Source organism: Alexandromys fortis, unplaced genomic scaffold (genome assembly GCF_014885135.2).
Source record: "Alexandromys fortis isolate MF-2015 unplaced genomic scaffold, M_Fortis_MF-2015_v1.1 scaffold_211, whole genome shotgun sequence".
NCBI lineage: Eukaryota > Metazoa > Chordata > Mammalia > Rodentia > Cricetidae > Alexandromys > Alexandromys fortis.
This window is the reverse complement of record NW_026068103.1, coordinates 234,001-247,060: the sequence shown is the minus strand read 5'-3', so window position 1 is coordinate 247,060 and position 13,060 is coordinate 234,001. Positions and strand designations below refer to the sequence as shown.

General features: G+C 44.3%; 1 protein-coding gene across 2 annotated transcripts in view; it reads left to right on the top strand.

Annotated features, from left to right (window-relative positions):
• Prdm1 (PR/SET domain 1) overlaps positions 1 to 9,367 on the top strand; it is a 21,625-nt gene extending 12,258 nt beyond the window's left edge. The window contains exons 5-7 of one of the 2 annotated variants that reach the window (XM_050123955.1): positions 4,416 to 5,515; positions 5,766 to 5,894; positions 6,323 to 9,367. In XM_050123955.1, coding sequence (XP_049979912.1) covers positions 4,416 to 5,515; positions 5,766 to 5,894; positions 6,323 to 6,898 — 1,805 coding nt within the window. In that variant the 3' untranslated portion in view covers positions 6,899 to 9,367. The remainder of the gene's footprint in view (positions 1 to 4,415; positions 5,516 to 5,765; positions 5,895 to 6,322) is intronic. The other variant, XM_050123956.1, reaches the window with a different exon arrangement.
• Positions 9,368 to 13,060: the final 3,693 nt, after the last annotated feature.

Genomic DNA, 13,060 nt, shown 5'->3' with positions numbered 1-13,060 from the left:
GTTAGGGTTAGGATAGCGTTAGTGTTACGGTTTGGGTGAGGGTGAGGGTGAGAGTGAGAATGATTGTGAGGTATAGGGTTAGGTTTAGGGTTAGATTTAGGGTTAGGGTTATGGTTAGGGTTAAGGTTAGTGGTAGGTATATAATGATCTACTCTGAATCTTCAGAAAGTTACAGGAAGAAATGTATTTCCAATTTGAATTTATGCAGGGGGGGCAATTGGAGGCATAATGCAGGCCGGTGTGGACATGTTGAACATGCTGGCTGTAGTCCCTCATGCCATAATGTGTCAGGGCTTAGTGTGGTCACTGAAATCTTGTAAAGATACCTGCGAATAAAGCTCTCATGTGGAGGGCTGTTTCTAGAAAAACTGTCAAAAATTTTCAAGTAGTCTAAGTGAATAACCCTAAAAGATCTCATATCTTAGCTTCCTTCCTTATGGTAAAATGAATTAATCTCATCTTTTAATCAGTCTTACGGTAACCACCCATCGCTTTATCTTGACAGATTCTTGGTTCCTTAGGTTTATAAGCTTTTACTTTTTTTTTTTTTTTTTGTAGCTTGGCCAAAGTTTCTGTCATGGCCTACAAAGCATTCCTTTATTTCAGTCAATTATTTCAGAACAATTTAAGAATAAAAGATTCTAACCTTTCTTGTAACTATGCTTACATGTCCTGGGTTGGACTGATGAACTTCATAGAACTTTTTTAAATGACCACTTTTTGATTAAAACAAAAAAAAGTTGAAGGTTTGAAAGTTTTGGTTTTGTTTGTTGGGGGGGTGTTGTTTAGGTTTGATTTTTGGTTTTTCATGACAGGGTTTCTTTCTGTGACCCTGGCTGTCCTAGAACTGGCTGTGTAGACCAGGCTGGCCTCTAACTCCAAGATTTGCCTGCTTCTGCCTCTATGCCCCTTCTACAATGTTCAGGCTCTCAGGAATTTTCAGTTCTCTGAAAACTCAAAGTTTCAGCACCTTTCCCATAGGATCACACTATAGGTTCTGTGCCCAGGGCCCTTAACTCAGCACAGTGCACCCCTGACCTGAGCACAGTGGGTACCATCCAGCCTGGCCAAAGGGAGCCATCTCTCTCCTCCCATGTTTGTGTTTGTTTGTTTTTTTTATTATTACTATTTAGATAGGGCCCCATTTATCTTAGGTTCACCTTAAAGTTGATAGGTAGCCAAGAATGCCCTTTAACTGATCTCACCTGAACTCCCAAAATGCTAGGGTTCCAGGCATGTGCCCACCGTGCCTGGTTCAAGTGTTGATTCTTTGTGTTCAGGAGGAATGCCCATGCATACTGTGAAATGGCATCTTTGCTCTTCAGCTCTCCCTTTTGATTTAGTCGGGATTCTCGCGAGTGTCATGTTAGCCCCTCCTTTGTCTGATATTCCTACTAAAGGAAGAGTTAACAATACAGTCGCACTACAAGGCTCCTGCCACTGATTGTGAAACCTGTTGGCTCAGGTGTGGTAACTGATGATTGAGACCGTGATCAGGAAAATTTCCACCATTTCATCAGGCCTCAGAGGGAGAGCATGTGTCCAGGATGAGTTGTGCTGGATTTCCGTGCTTAAAGCACAATAGAGGTCTGTCCAGAATCTCCCTAAGGACTTCCACAGGAGGAAAGAATAGGGATGGGATGAAGGAAAGTTAAGTGGCCAGAAATCACAAACTGGCAAGAAAGAAAAGGGAGGGAAGAAGATAAAAGAGAATATTAAATTTACCTCCTGGCCCTCCCAATCTTTTTGGTAATTTTTTTCTATCTATCTAACTAACCCATCTAGAAATCAGTTGACCAAATTATAGACTTCTGAATGTTAATCTGCTTTCTCGGTTTCAGTTGAAAACAGACTTTGTTTTGCCTACTGCAGAACTTCTAGGTTCTTTCTTGTAGTCTTGGGGCTGCTTATTATAGATCGAAAATGTGAGTCGGCATAATTAAGCCATTCAGAACCTCAGAGGCAGCTCACTCTTGAAATGACTCTGTCCGCCTACAGCCATTTAAGATTTAAGAACAAAAACAGATCTTGATTTTTCCTTTTCATGTTAACTCAAGCTGCTAAGTGGGAGAGTTAGAAATGATACCAGCTCCTTTGATTACTCAGCTGCTGAAGGATGAGTTTTTAAAAATGTACCTTCATATACAGTCTATAATTTCCAGATGTAAAGTATTTTAGAGACACTGACAGTTGGCTGCAGATACTCCTTCAGAATAAGCTATCGGCTTGTTCTTCTGAATACAGAGACACTGAACACGACTCTTACGTGTGTCTCAGAGAACATGAAGTTTTGAATTCTTTGTTGACTCAACCATTAGCTTCAGATCAGTTCAGTAACTGACGTGTATAGCAAGAACACATGGTTAAACATGGGCGCAGCACTAAGAGAGAGCCTAATTCCTTACGCTGAGAGCTTTCATTTGTTACATTTCCATGGTGGGGCTACCACAAACTTTATGAGGCTTTGACATGATTTGCCACATAAAAATGGCAGAGTTGGGTGTGGTGGTGCACACCTTTAATCCCAGCAATTGAGAGGTAATCCCAGCAATTGAGAGGCAGAAGCAGGTGGATCTCTGAGTTCTTGGCCAGTCTGGTTGACAGAGCAAGTTCCTGACCAACCAAGGCTGCAGAAAAAGGCCCATCCCCTCCACAAAAAGGGGGGAGGGGAGGCAGAGTTAGGAGCGTTGTACACAACACAATCTCCTTTTCTTTCTTTTGACCTGAACTGCCTCAACGTCATTGTCTTTCTTTTTTTCTCAACCTCCAGTAAATCCCTTCCTGTGACTGTGGGGTGCCTTGCCTATCAGTTTTCCAGCTTACTTGTCTCTTTTCCTTTACCATTTTAGCTTTAAAAAACAAAAGTGACAATTTGAACTTCCTGCCTGCTGGGCCTCACCGAAAGACTGATATTGGCCTGATAAGGGGATATTTATTTTGGTTTAGAGGCTTGAGAAATTGCTCTCCCTCAGCAAGCTTTCCATCACTGACCCCACCAGCATCTTCCCTGATAGTGTTGTCCACTGTGTTTATTCTGGGGCTCGGGCTGCCCAGGGGTAACTGATAACAGCTGCGGGAGATAAGATCCTCTAAAGGGCTTTCCAACTGGAATTGAATCCCTCCGGCTGTCAGCCTGTAGAATGGATTGGAAAGGTTTACTTCTGGGCTTCCAAAGAGTTAGTTCGCCTTCAGACCTATCAGGTGGCAAGCTTGGAGTTCCTTCTCAGTTAAGCCCAACAGGGCTGTTTTATAAAAAGTATAAAGGATACTTTTTTTTTTCCCGTGTCTTAAACGTCATCCTGAATCTGCTACATCTTCAATGGCAGAAGCCAAGAATCTTGCTTCTACTTGGAGCATGTTCACCCCACCCCCTGCACCCATGTGCTGCCCACCCCCCCATTGCCCTCAGCACACTCGTTGGTGTAGGAGTACCTGTTTGAGGGAGCAGCCCAGGAACCAGAGCCCAGCCTGTGTATCATATGTGTTATTGTCGAGGGAAGTTGAGTTGAGACTTTTCCTGCGGGCCTCATCTCCCTGTGTAATAGGGCCAGGCAGGCGGTAGATAGTCTAGAAAGGTCCTCACTGCTTCTGAGCTTTACCAGGCAATATATGCTGTCTCTAGGAGTAAATGTTTTCCTCTTCGCTGCCTCTGTTTTCTTTGGTGCTGTAAGTAATTGAACTGGCTTGGGAAGTACCTGTTGTGGTTTGGCAGAGGTGGCTGTCACGCCTCGTGATTCCAGGAGCCAGCCCAGATGGTAGCCTAGTTAGACCAGAACCTTGGTGAAATTCCAGTGCTGTCCAACAATGGCCATGAAGGGTAGCATCCGTGTCCTTAATCTATTTGGCACAGGCAATTAGAACTGGGCTTTATTTAAAGAGAATCGAGTTGAAAATTGATGACTGCTCGTTACTTCAACTAGTTTGAATCTTCCATCTAAGGCTGCAGAGTGTGCCGGTTTCCTTTAGGTAAACTGCAAACATCAGAATGACTTATTAACCTGTGACAGCCCCCACCCCTGTATTTTTCCACCCCATCTGAGTGAAGGCTCTACAGTTCCAGCTTGAACAGCACTTTTCTATCATAGTTTGCATTAATGGAAAACGAGATTGTCCAAATGCTGCCTCGGCTGTGTGCAGGCTGCCATGGAAGCCGCGCTGCTACTTACTTGGGTGCAGGCTACTGCCATTGTTCCCGGTTTTTGTTGTTGTCCTCATTCCCCTTGGAGGAAATGGAGCAGCGCTTCTGAGTGGGTGGCCCAGAGCCCTCTGGAGGGAGAGGCGTGAGGGGCCAGGTGTCTGTCTAGCCTTTGCATTGCCAGCTGCTGCTCGGGGTTTCTCAAGAAGAGAGAATGCTTTCTGATTTCACTTTGGTTCTCCACAGTCTCTGAGTAACCGCCCTTTCTTCTTCATTTTAGCACAAATGGAAAGCAACCCAAAGCAGTACAGTAGTGAGAAAAATGAACTTTACCCAAAGAATGTCCCCAAGAGAGAGTACAGCGTGAAAGAAATCCTAAAACTGGACTCCAATTCCTCCAAAAGGAAGGACTTCTACCGTTCCGACATTTCACCCCTCACTTCAGAAAAGGACATGGATGGCTTTAGGAAAAATGGGAGCCCTGACATGCCCTTCTATCCTCGGGTTGTTTACCCCATCCGGGCACCTCTGCCGGAAGACTTTTTGAAAGCGTCCCTGGCCTACGGGCTAGAAAGACCCACTTACATTACCCACAGCCCGCATCCATCTTCCACAACTCCAAGCCCTCCGGCAAGCAGCCCGGAGCAGAGCCTCAAGAGCTCCAGTCCCCACGGCAGCCCGGGGAACACCGTGTCGCCCCTGGTGCCAGGTCCCCCGGAACCCCGGGACTCCTACTCCTACTTGAATGCTTCCTATGGCTCCGAGGGCCTGGGCTCCTACCCCGGCTACGCACCTGCCCCTCTCCCACCAGCTTTCATCCCCTCTTACAATGCTCACTACCCCAAGTTCCTATTGCCACCCTATGGCCTAAGTTCCAATGGCTTGAGCACCATGAACAACATCAACGGCATCAACAACTTCAGCCTCTTCCCCAGGTTGTATCCTGTCTACAGCAACCTCCTTGGTGGAGGCAACCTGCCTCATCCAATGCTCACCCCAGCTTCCCTACCAAGTTCCCTGCCCACAGATGGAGCCCGGAGGCTGCTTCCACCGGAGCACCCCAGAGAGATGCTTGTCCCAGCACCCCACAGTGCCTTTTCCCTTACCGGGGCTGCCGCCAGCATGAAGGACGATAGTAGTCCTCCCAGTGGTTCTCCAACAGCGGGAACCGCAGCCACTTCCGAACACGTGGTACAACCCAAAGCTACCTCAGCAGTGATGGCAGCCCCCAGCACTGATGGAGCCATGAATCTCATCAAAAACAAAAGAAACATGACTGGTTACAAGACCCTTCCCTACCCGCTGAAGAAGCAGAACGGCAAGATCAAGTATGAGTGTAATGTCTGTGCCAAGACCTTCGGTCAGCTCTCCAACCTGAAGGTAAGCCTCCAGACATTGTGCGGATTGTACTTGGCTGCCGGGATGCAGGTTTTTAACTGCACTTGAGCTAGAGGAGACGCAGCTTGGGCCTGGGCTGTGAGGGTGCGGCCTGCTGAATACTGAAAATGTGGGTTTGTCTTGATGGCTTTTCCTAAGGGCCTTACATCGCACACATCTGGCTCTTTGAACAGACACTTAAGTGGTAAGCCTCATCTCAACTCTAGAGCTAACGCCTGTGGCTTCTTCCCAGGTTCACTTGAGAGTGCACAGTGGAGAACGGCCTTTCAAATGCCAGACCTGCAACAAGGGTTTCACTCAGCTCGCCCACCTGCAGAAACACTACCTGGTGCACACGGGAGAAAAGCCACATGAATGTCAGGTGGGCAGTGTTTTCTGGGTAGAGCTTTCGGCCTTCGTAGAAAATATTTGTAGTGTTGGCTTCCAGTGATGTTTCAGCCAGCACAAGGTACCTGTCTGGCCACAGGCTGCTGGTCCTGTGAAGCTCCTGGAGGCTCTGCAGCTGCTCACAGGCTGTAGTGATGGGTGGATGCCACAGTTAGCTTTCAGTGGGTGAGGAAATCACCACAGAGAAACAGTGCCTCCCTCTTATTGCTTACCACACCGCCAGTGCCGTTAAAAGAGGCTTTTGGTCTTCCAAGGTTGCTGGGTATTGGCCTGTTGTCTTGCCCCTTCCATTGGTAACATTTAATATCGGTAATTTTATTTAATATTTACTATTGGTAATATTTAATCTTAATGATTTTTCCCTCTATCCTTTCTCTGCATTCTTTTGTCTCCACACTCTAGGTCTGTCACAAGCGATTCAGCAGCACAAGCAATCTCAAGACCCACCTTCGACTGCATTCTGGAGAAAAACCTTACCAATGTAAGGTGTGCCCTGCCAAGTTTACCCAGTTTGTGCACTTGAAGCTGCATAAACGACTGCATACCCGCGAGCGGCCCCACAAGTGCACCCAGTGCCACAAGAGCTACATCCATCTCTGCAGCCTCAAGGTCCACCTGAAGGGCAACTGTCCCGTGGCCCCAGCCCCTGGGCTGCCTTTGGAGGATCTGACCCGAATCAATGAAGAAATCGAAAAGTTCGACATTAGTGACAATGCTGACCGTCTTGAGGACATGGAGGACAACATGGATGTGACCTCTATGGTGGAGAATGAGATTCTATCTGTGGTCAGAAAAGAGAAAGAGGAAACTGGTCTGAAAGTGTCTTTACAAAGAAACATGGGGAATGGACTCCTCTCCTCAGGGTGCAGCCTCTATGAGTCATCAGACCTGTCCCTCATGAAGTTGCCTCACAGCAACCCACTACCTCTGGTGCCTGTAAAGGTCAAACAAGAAACAGTTGAACCGATGGATCCTTAAGATTTTCAGAAAATAAGTGTTTTGTTTTTGCTTTGCTTCTTAGGTTATGACTTGGTGAGTCAGGGTGCCTGTATTGAATTGCTTGTGAACAATTCCAGGTCTGCAAAGATCTCCTGGCAGGAGGTAGTTCCCCACACCTCTGGAATTTAAGAAGGACTCCAAAGTTACCAAAAATCTCAGGGCATAAATGAGGCAAAGACTCACTATATATACATATATACATATTATATATATATATATATACTTATTTACAGCCATGTCTATATATTTGAACCTGTGTTTTTTGAATATTTGTGTGGATATGTTTGCATAGCCTTCCTATTACTAAAACTATTGCCTAGCCATAATTATTTTTTCAATGATAATCCTTCATAATTTATTATACAGTTTATCTTTCAAAAAGCAATAATTAAAAAAGTTTACAATGACTGGAAAGATTCTTTGTAATTTGAGTATAAATGTTATTGTCTTGTGGCCATTCTTTGTAGATAATTTCTGCACATTTGTTGAAATACCTGAGACTTAGTAGACAGCTGTGTGATTTCAGACCATGTTTCTCTATAATAATGCTTTAAAATAAGGTCTTGATATTGCCAAAGTCATATGGTTGGTGTATTGACTCCGAGGCTAGTATCATTTGAACAACATTGTGTAAGTTGGGGATATGTGTGCAGAATTACTCAGCAATAATTTGAGGGGAAGGAATAAGAAAGGAAATATTTTATGTTTCCAATGATATTTTATTTTTCCCCTCCTTGCCACAATTTTACCAAAATAGTGACAGGAAGGCTTTGCCAGCCTGTCCCACCAAAAGCATAGGGTCTTCCTATCTCCAATGTCATAGGACCATTCTGAGTGGCCACATGACTTTGGCATCCCAGTGTGTTATTTGAAAATGTGAAGAAGAGAAAAATGCCATGTTAAAACCACCGAGAATCTGTCTTCAAGCACAGATAATTTTGTGTGTGTGTGGGTTGGGGGCTTGAGTCTGGGTGTCATTTTGTTGTTGACTTGTTTTTGTTTCTTAATGTCAAAATTGCACAAAGGTGGTGCCCTACCAAGAAAGATTTGGTGTCGATAGGCTCAGGCCACACTTAAAATACGAACAAAATGAACAGAAAGCTAAACAAAACAAACAAATAAAAAAAAAAAAAACGGGTATTCTTGTCATCTTAGGTTAAGCGGGTAATGAACATGCCTATCCCCAACACATCAATTGTAATTTCTGTAAAACTCAGCTGTTCTCAGTATTTGTGTTTTTGCATTTTATAATTAATTTAATTGAAGATGAAAGGGCATTGCAAAGTTGTTCAACAACAATTACCTCATTGAGTGTACCCAGTAGGAGTGCAGGAAGTGATGTCTTATCTCATGACTTGCTACTCAGCTGAGCTCGTGTGCTCTGGAATTGTAGGCTGGGTTGTTCTGTCTTGTACTCGTCTAAGCCCAAAGGTTACCTGTTGGTGTTCAAGGTGTAGCGAAGAATGATGTATATTTATGAATCTATTTATACCACTATGCCATGTGTATATATAATATATTTATAACCACTTAAATTGTGAGCCAAGCCATGTAAAAGAACCTACTTTTCCTAAAGAGCAGAAGGAATCTCTTTCTGAGATTCTGCTTGCAACTCCATGACCTCACGATCACACACGGTGCTCGCGCACCACCTTGCCTACTACCAGAGACCATAGCACCTTGGTGCAGAGGTAAGGGCCATGTAGCAACTAGGGAGGAACAGAAACGCCATTTTGCTTTTGAACATCATCTGTCCGATGTAATTGTTTGTGTGTGCTACATTTGTGTCAGTTGGGTCACAAAAATAAAGATCATTTTCCCATCTCCACTCTTACTTTCTTCATCCCCCTCCTTTGGAACCCTGACACCTCCTCACTCTTTCAGTCTGATGTTTAGTAATAGTGCTTTGTATATCAACACACAAAGAGGAAAACTTCAAATCTGCCAGGGAAACTCAAGAGCCTTATTGTTGACTAGCATGATGGGTTTCTCAACACCTACCAGGATCAAAACCAGAGATTCTACACACGCTAGCAAGCAAGCTAGCACTGAGTTGCAGCCCAGCTCAAAACTGACATTTCTGGATGCATCTGTGTTTGATGAAAATAATCCTTAACTGTAGGTAAACCAAAGCGTGACATGACACTGACACCAAATATGCTTTCTTTCTGTGAACTTACATTGTTTTCCTCCTGTTGGGAGGAGTTTTACAAGTACTAATTGCTTTTCTTGCCATCTGTACTTCCTCTTAGGCCTCTTACATGTGAGTGTTGAGCCCACAATTAACAGTGGTTTTATTTTTTTTTTCCTCAGAGTTAAAACTGACCAAAGTTATTGGCTTTTTACTTTGCTAGAACAACAAACTATCTTATGTTTACGTACTGGTTTACATTGTTATTTATGTGCAAATTGTTAAAATGTAAATTAAATATAAATGTTCATGCTTTACCAATGCTTGTCTAGTGTCTTGAAATAAGATGCCCAATCCTATTGTCCCTACTGAAGGCTGTCACTGAAGCACATTTTGAAGTTTTTTTGCTCCATCAGCCCTCCCAGCCCTCCTTTTCCCGGTATTATCAGTCATGATGCCCAATATCCCACCCTGCTGTGCTCTATTAGAAAGCAAGTAAACATCACTGGCATGTAGAACCTCATAATGCTCCCATTCAGGTCCGAGCCAGGTCAGACCCTGCTTAGCTTCCGAGACTGTTCAGGGTGGTAATGTCATGACTCTCAGTACAGTGTTCCTTTTATTATGAGTTATGGATATTTATCGATATACTTGAGGAGCCACGGAACACTAGGACCCATTTCAGAAATGGCATATGTGTACTCAGCCCTCCAGTGGGTGAGGGTACTGAGAGTATTTGGTTCAGGAACATTTCCCACGCCTGGCATTAGTATTCTTTCAGCAGTTTGAAGCTAACACAAAAGGTGCCACAAGAAATTTCATTCCTCAATTGGGAAGCACATTTGCAACTTGGGGATTTAACATGAATTTCCAAAAATCGGCTTTAACCAAAATGTAAGCATTCTTCATGAGAAACCCAGGGTTCATGGTGGCATGGCTCTGGGCCTCATGGAACATGCGATGAGAATAAGTTTCCTTTCTTGCTCATCAATGTTCCAGAACCTAACTTGTCCCTAGAGAGAAGGCACAAGTAAATTTGATTCCCTTTTGGTAGATAAAAATAGCTGGGTCTGAAGAACTGACAGTAGTCTCTGGGGAAGAATCTACAAGTGCTTCACAAAAGCTTTTCCTGGCTCCTATTTCACCATTACCAAGCTCATGACTCCCTGCTAACGGCATGTGGAGAAAATAATGATCCTAATTACATTTATACACTCAAGATTCCCTTGTGTTTTCTTTTGCTTTCCGTGTTTCTTTAAGTTTACTTAAATATCTGTGCCAAGAATTTAAAATGTTGCCAACACACAACTGTGTAGTAAAGCAAAACAGAACCCCATTGTCATACTGCGCCAAGTGGTGCTGGTTAGATGCCTAAACTCTGAAGACCCATTGTGGTAATAATTTTTAAAGTCCCCATAAGATCTAAGGTGTAACAATTACTAACATATAATTCTTTAGTTGGTAGATCATGTCTTGTTTTCTTGAGAGTTGCCTATCTCAGAAACATTTGTGGATGGATTTGGATGGAAGATTAATACCCACGGGAGTCCAAGACCCTCTGTCAGAGTCTATATTGTTAGATTTAGGCATCACTGCCCTGTGTGGGGCAGAGAAAGTCTGCAGAAGTCACTATTTTTTTTTAATTTCCTTAACATAAAAGCTATGCAGAAATATTTTCTACCACATGACAATATATAGACAATATATGTTGCACCATAGGAGTTTATTTCATGATGGTTTTTCTTTGGGGGAAATGAAATCAACTCATGTCCATGAAGTGATATGAATAAAGTTATTCTCTCGTGTCTCTCCTCTCCTCTCCTCTCCTCTCCTCTCTCTCCCTCTCCTCTCCCCTCCTCTCCTCCCCTCTTCCCCTCTCTCTCTCCCTCCCTCTCTCTCTCTCTCTCTCTCTCTCTCTCTCTCTGTCTCCCTCCCCCTTTCTCTCCCTTTATGTAACTGTGAGTGTGTGTTCTCTAAAAGATAATGATACCAGATGAGGTAGCACACACTTTTAATTCCATTATTCTGGGTGGGAGGCAGAGGCAGGCAGATATCTCTGAGTTCAAAGCCAGCTTGGTCTACGTAGGGAGTTCCAGGCCAATCAAAGCTATACAATGAGACCCTGTCTCTAAACATACACACGGATACGCGTAGATCCTCAAATAGATCATGAGAGGGGGCCAGAACAGAGGGAGGTGTAATTATAGGCACTTGGAGAAGGATTTGTAACATGAATCCAGGCCTCCAGGGAGCTATCTCTAGAAAGGAAGGCTGGAACAGGGAAGGGGCAACTGGAAGAAGGGACTAATAGGAGGAAAACCACACCGTGCTCACTAAACTGGGCAGTGGGTGCTTCCTTTCCTAGGGGAACCAGGGAACGCTTTGCCCATAACGTGTCCATTTCATTACCTTTAGCCAGACCACTCCGAGCATTGGCTAGTTCTTCAAATCCTCTTTCAGCTGTGTGAGGACTGTTAAAGTTTCTGAGCCCATGGAGAAACCTCACCTCACACCCCTTTCAAGGCCTCAGAGCCCCTGAGTCCAAGTGTTCAAAATTCTGCTGACAGCTTCTTAAACGGGTGAGAAGGGATCTTAATTTCAATACAGTCCTAATCGGTGTGATTCAGACGAGAACTGCAGCAAGATTCTAGAAGGTTATTTTTAACCAGATTTATGCAAATATTCTCTGCATCGCTCAGCTTCTCAGAATACTATAAACCAACAGGTCCCTCTCCTTGTTTGCCCCTTCCAGGCTTGCCAAGTGCTGAGTCAGAGGTGGTCATGTGAACATTTCCCTCCCTGTGTATTTAAGACAGAAGGTGTTATTCAGCACAAGTGTGGCATAGTCATCTCTTAGTTTTCCTCTACCCTATCGAGAAAGAAAGAGGAAGTGACAGATAAGCACCCTGGGGCAATTTTGGTAAAAGAATTCTTCAATGTGCTTACAAAATGTACTTTCATGAAATGGTAGGAAAACACCCATCTTTAGGCATCAGAAGGATTCACCTGTGTGTAATGACAGCCAGCTGTGCTCCACTGTGAACAGGAATGGGGGGGGGGGGGAATTCACCCCCAGCCGGAGTTTAAACCAGCGGTTCTAAACCTGGGGGTCGCAGGTCAGACCTTTACACTATGGTTCATAACAGTGGCAAGATTACAATTATGGCATAGCAATGGAATAATCTTATGGTTGGGGGTCACCACCACATGAGGAACTGTATCAAATAGTCACAGCATTAGAAAGGTTGAGAACCACTGGTTTAAACTGAGGAAACTAACTACCTGACTAAGCTAACTAACTAACTCTAAGGTTGGCAACACACTGGACTTCTTCCAGAACAGGGGCAGAGTCTCCCTGTGTGCAGGACTTCAGGAAGAGTCATCTGGCTTGAAAACCCAAGCTCAGTTCAAGATGCCATGGCAAGCCCTTCTAAGCCCACAGCCCAAGCTCTTGTCAATCCTGTGTACAGCTATAGACCTAAACCAAGACACACACAAGGCTTTGATGGAGACCTTTAGCTTCCTTAATGTGCCTGAGGCCTATTTGTCTCTGTGGAATAGCCCTGGCTGTTCTGGAACTCGCTTTGTTGACCAGGCTAGCCTTGAACCCGCAGAGTTTTGCCTGCCCCTGTGTCCGGAGTGATGGGATGAAAGGTTTGTGCTGCTACTGCCCAGCTCTGCAATAGGTATAATTAAACACTAGGAAAGTTCGCCTGTCTCTGAGGAAGAGTCCATGACACTGTGAAAAAAAAAAAAAAAACCCAAGATGTTTCATGTTGCAATTCCCGAGTACTGAAAAGGGCAATGAAATGATGTGCTCACCTGGCACTGTTAGAGACACTACCAACCAAGTAGGTTCAGGAACAACAATTACTAGGGAAGAAGGGGTCCTCCAGCCTCTTAGCACACTAGCCCCAAATACAAGTTTCCATTCACACAGGCAAAGGAAGGATGGGGCATCAGCATCTCCTTTGTAAACCTTTTCCACCCAGTTTTAATGCAAGTAACTT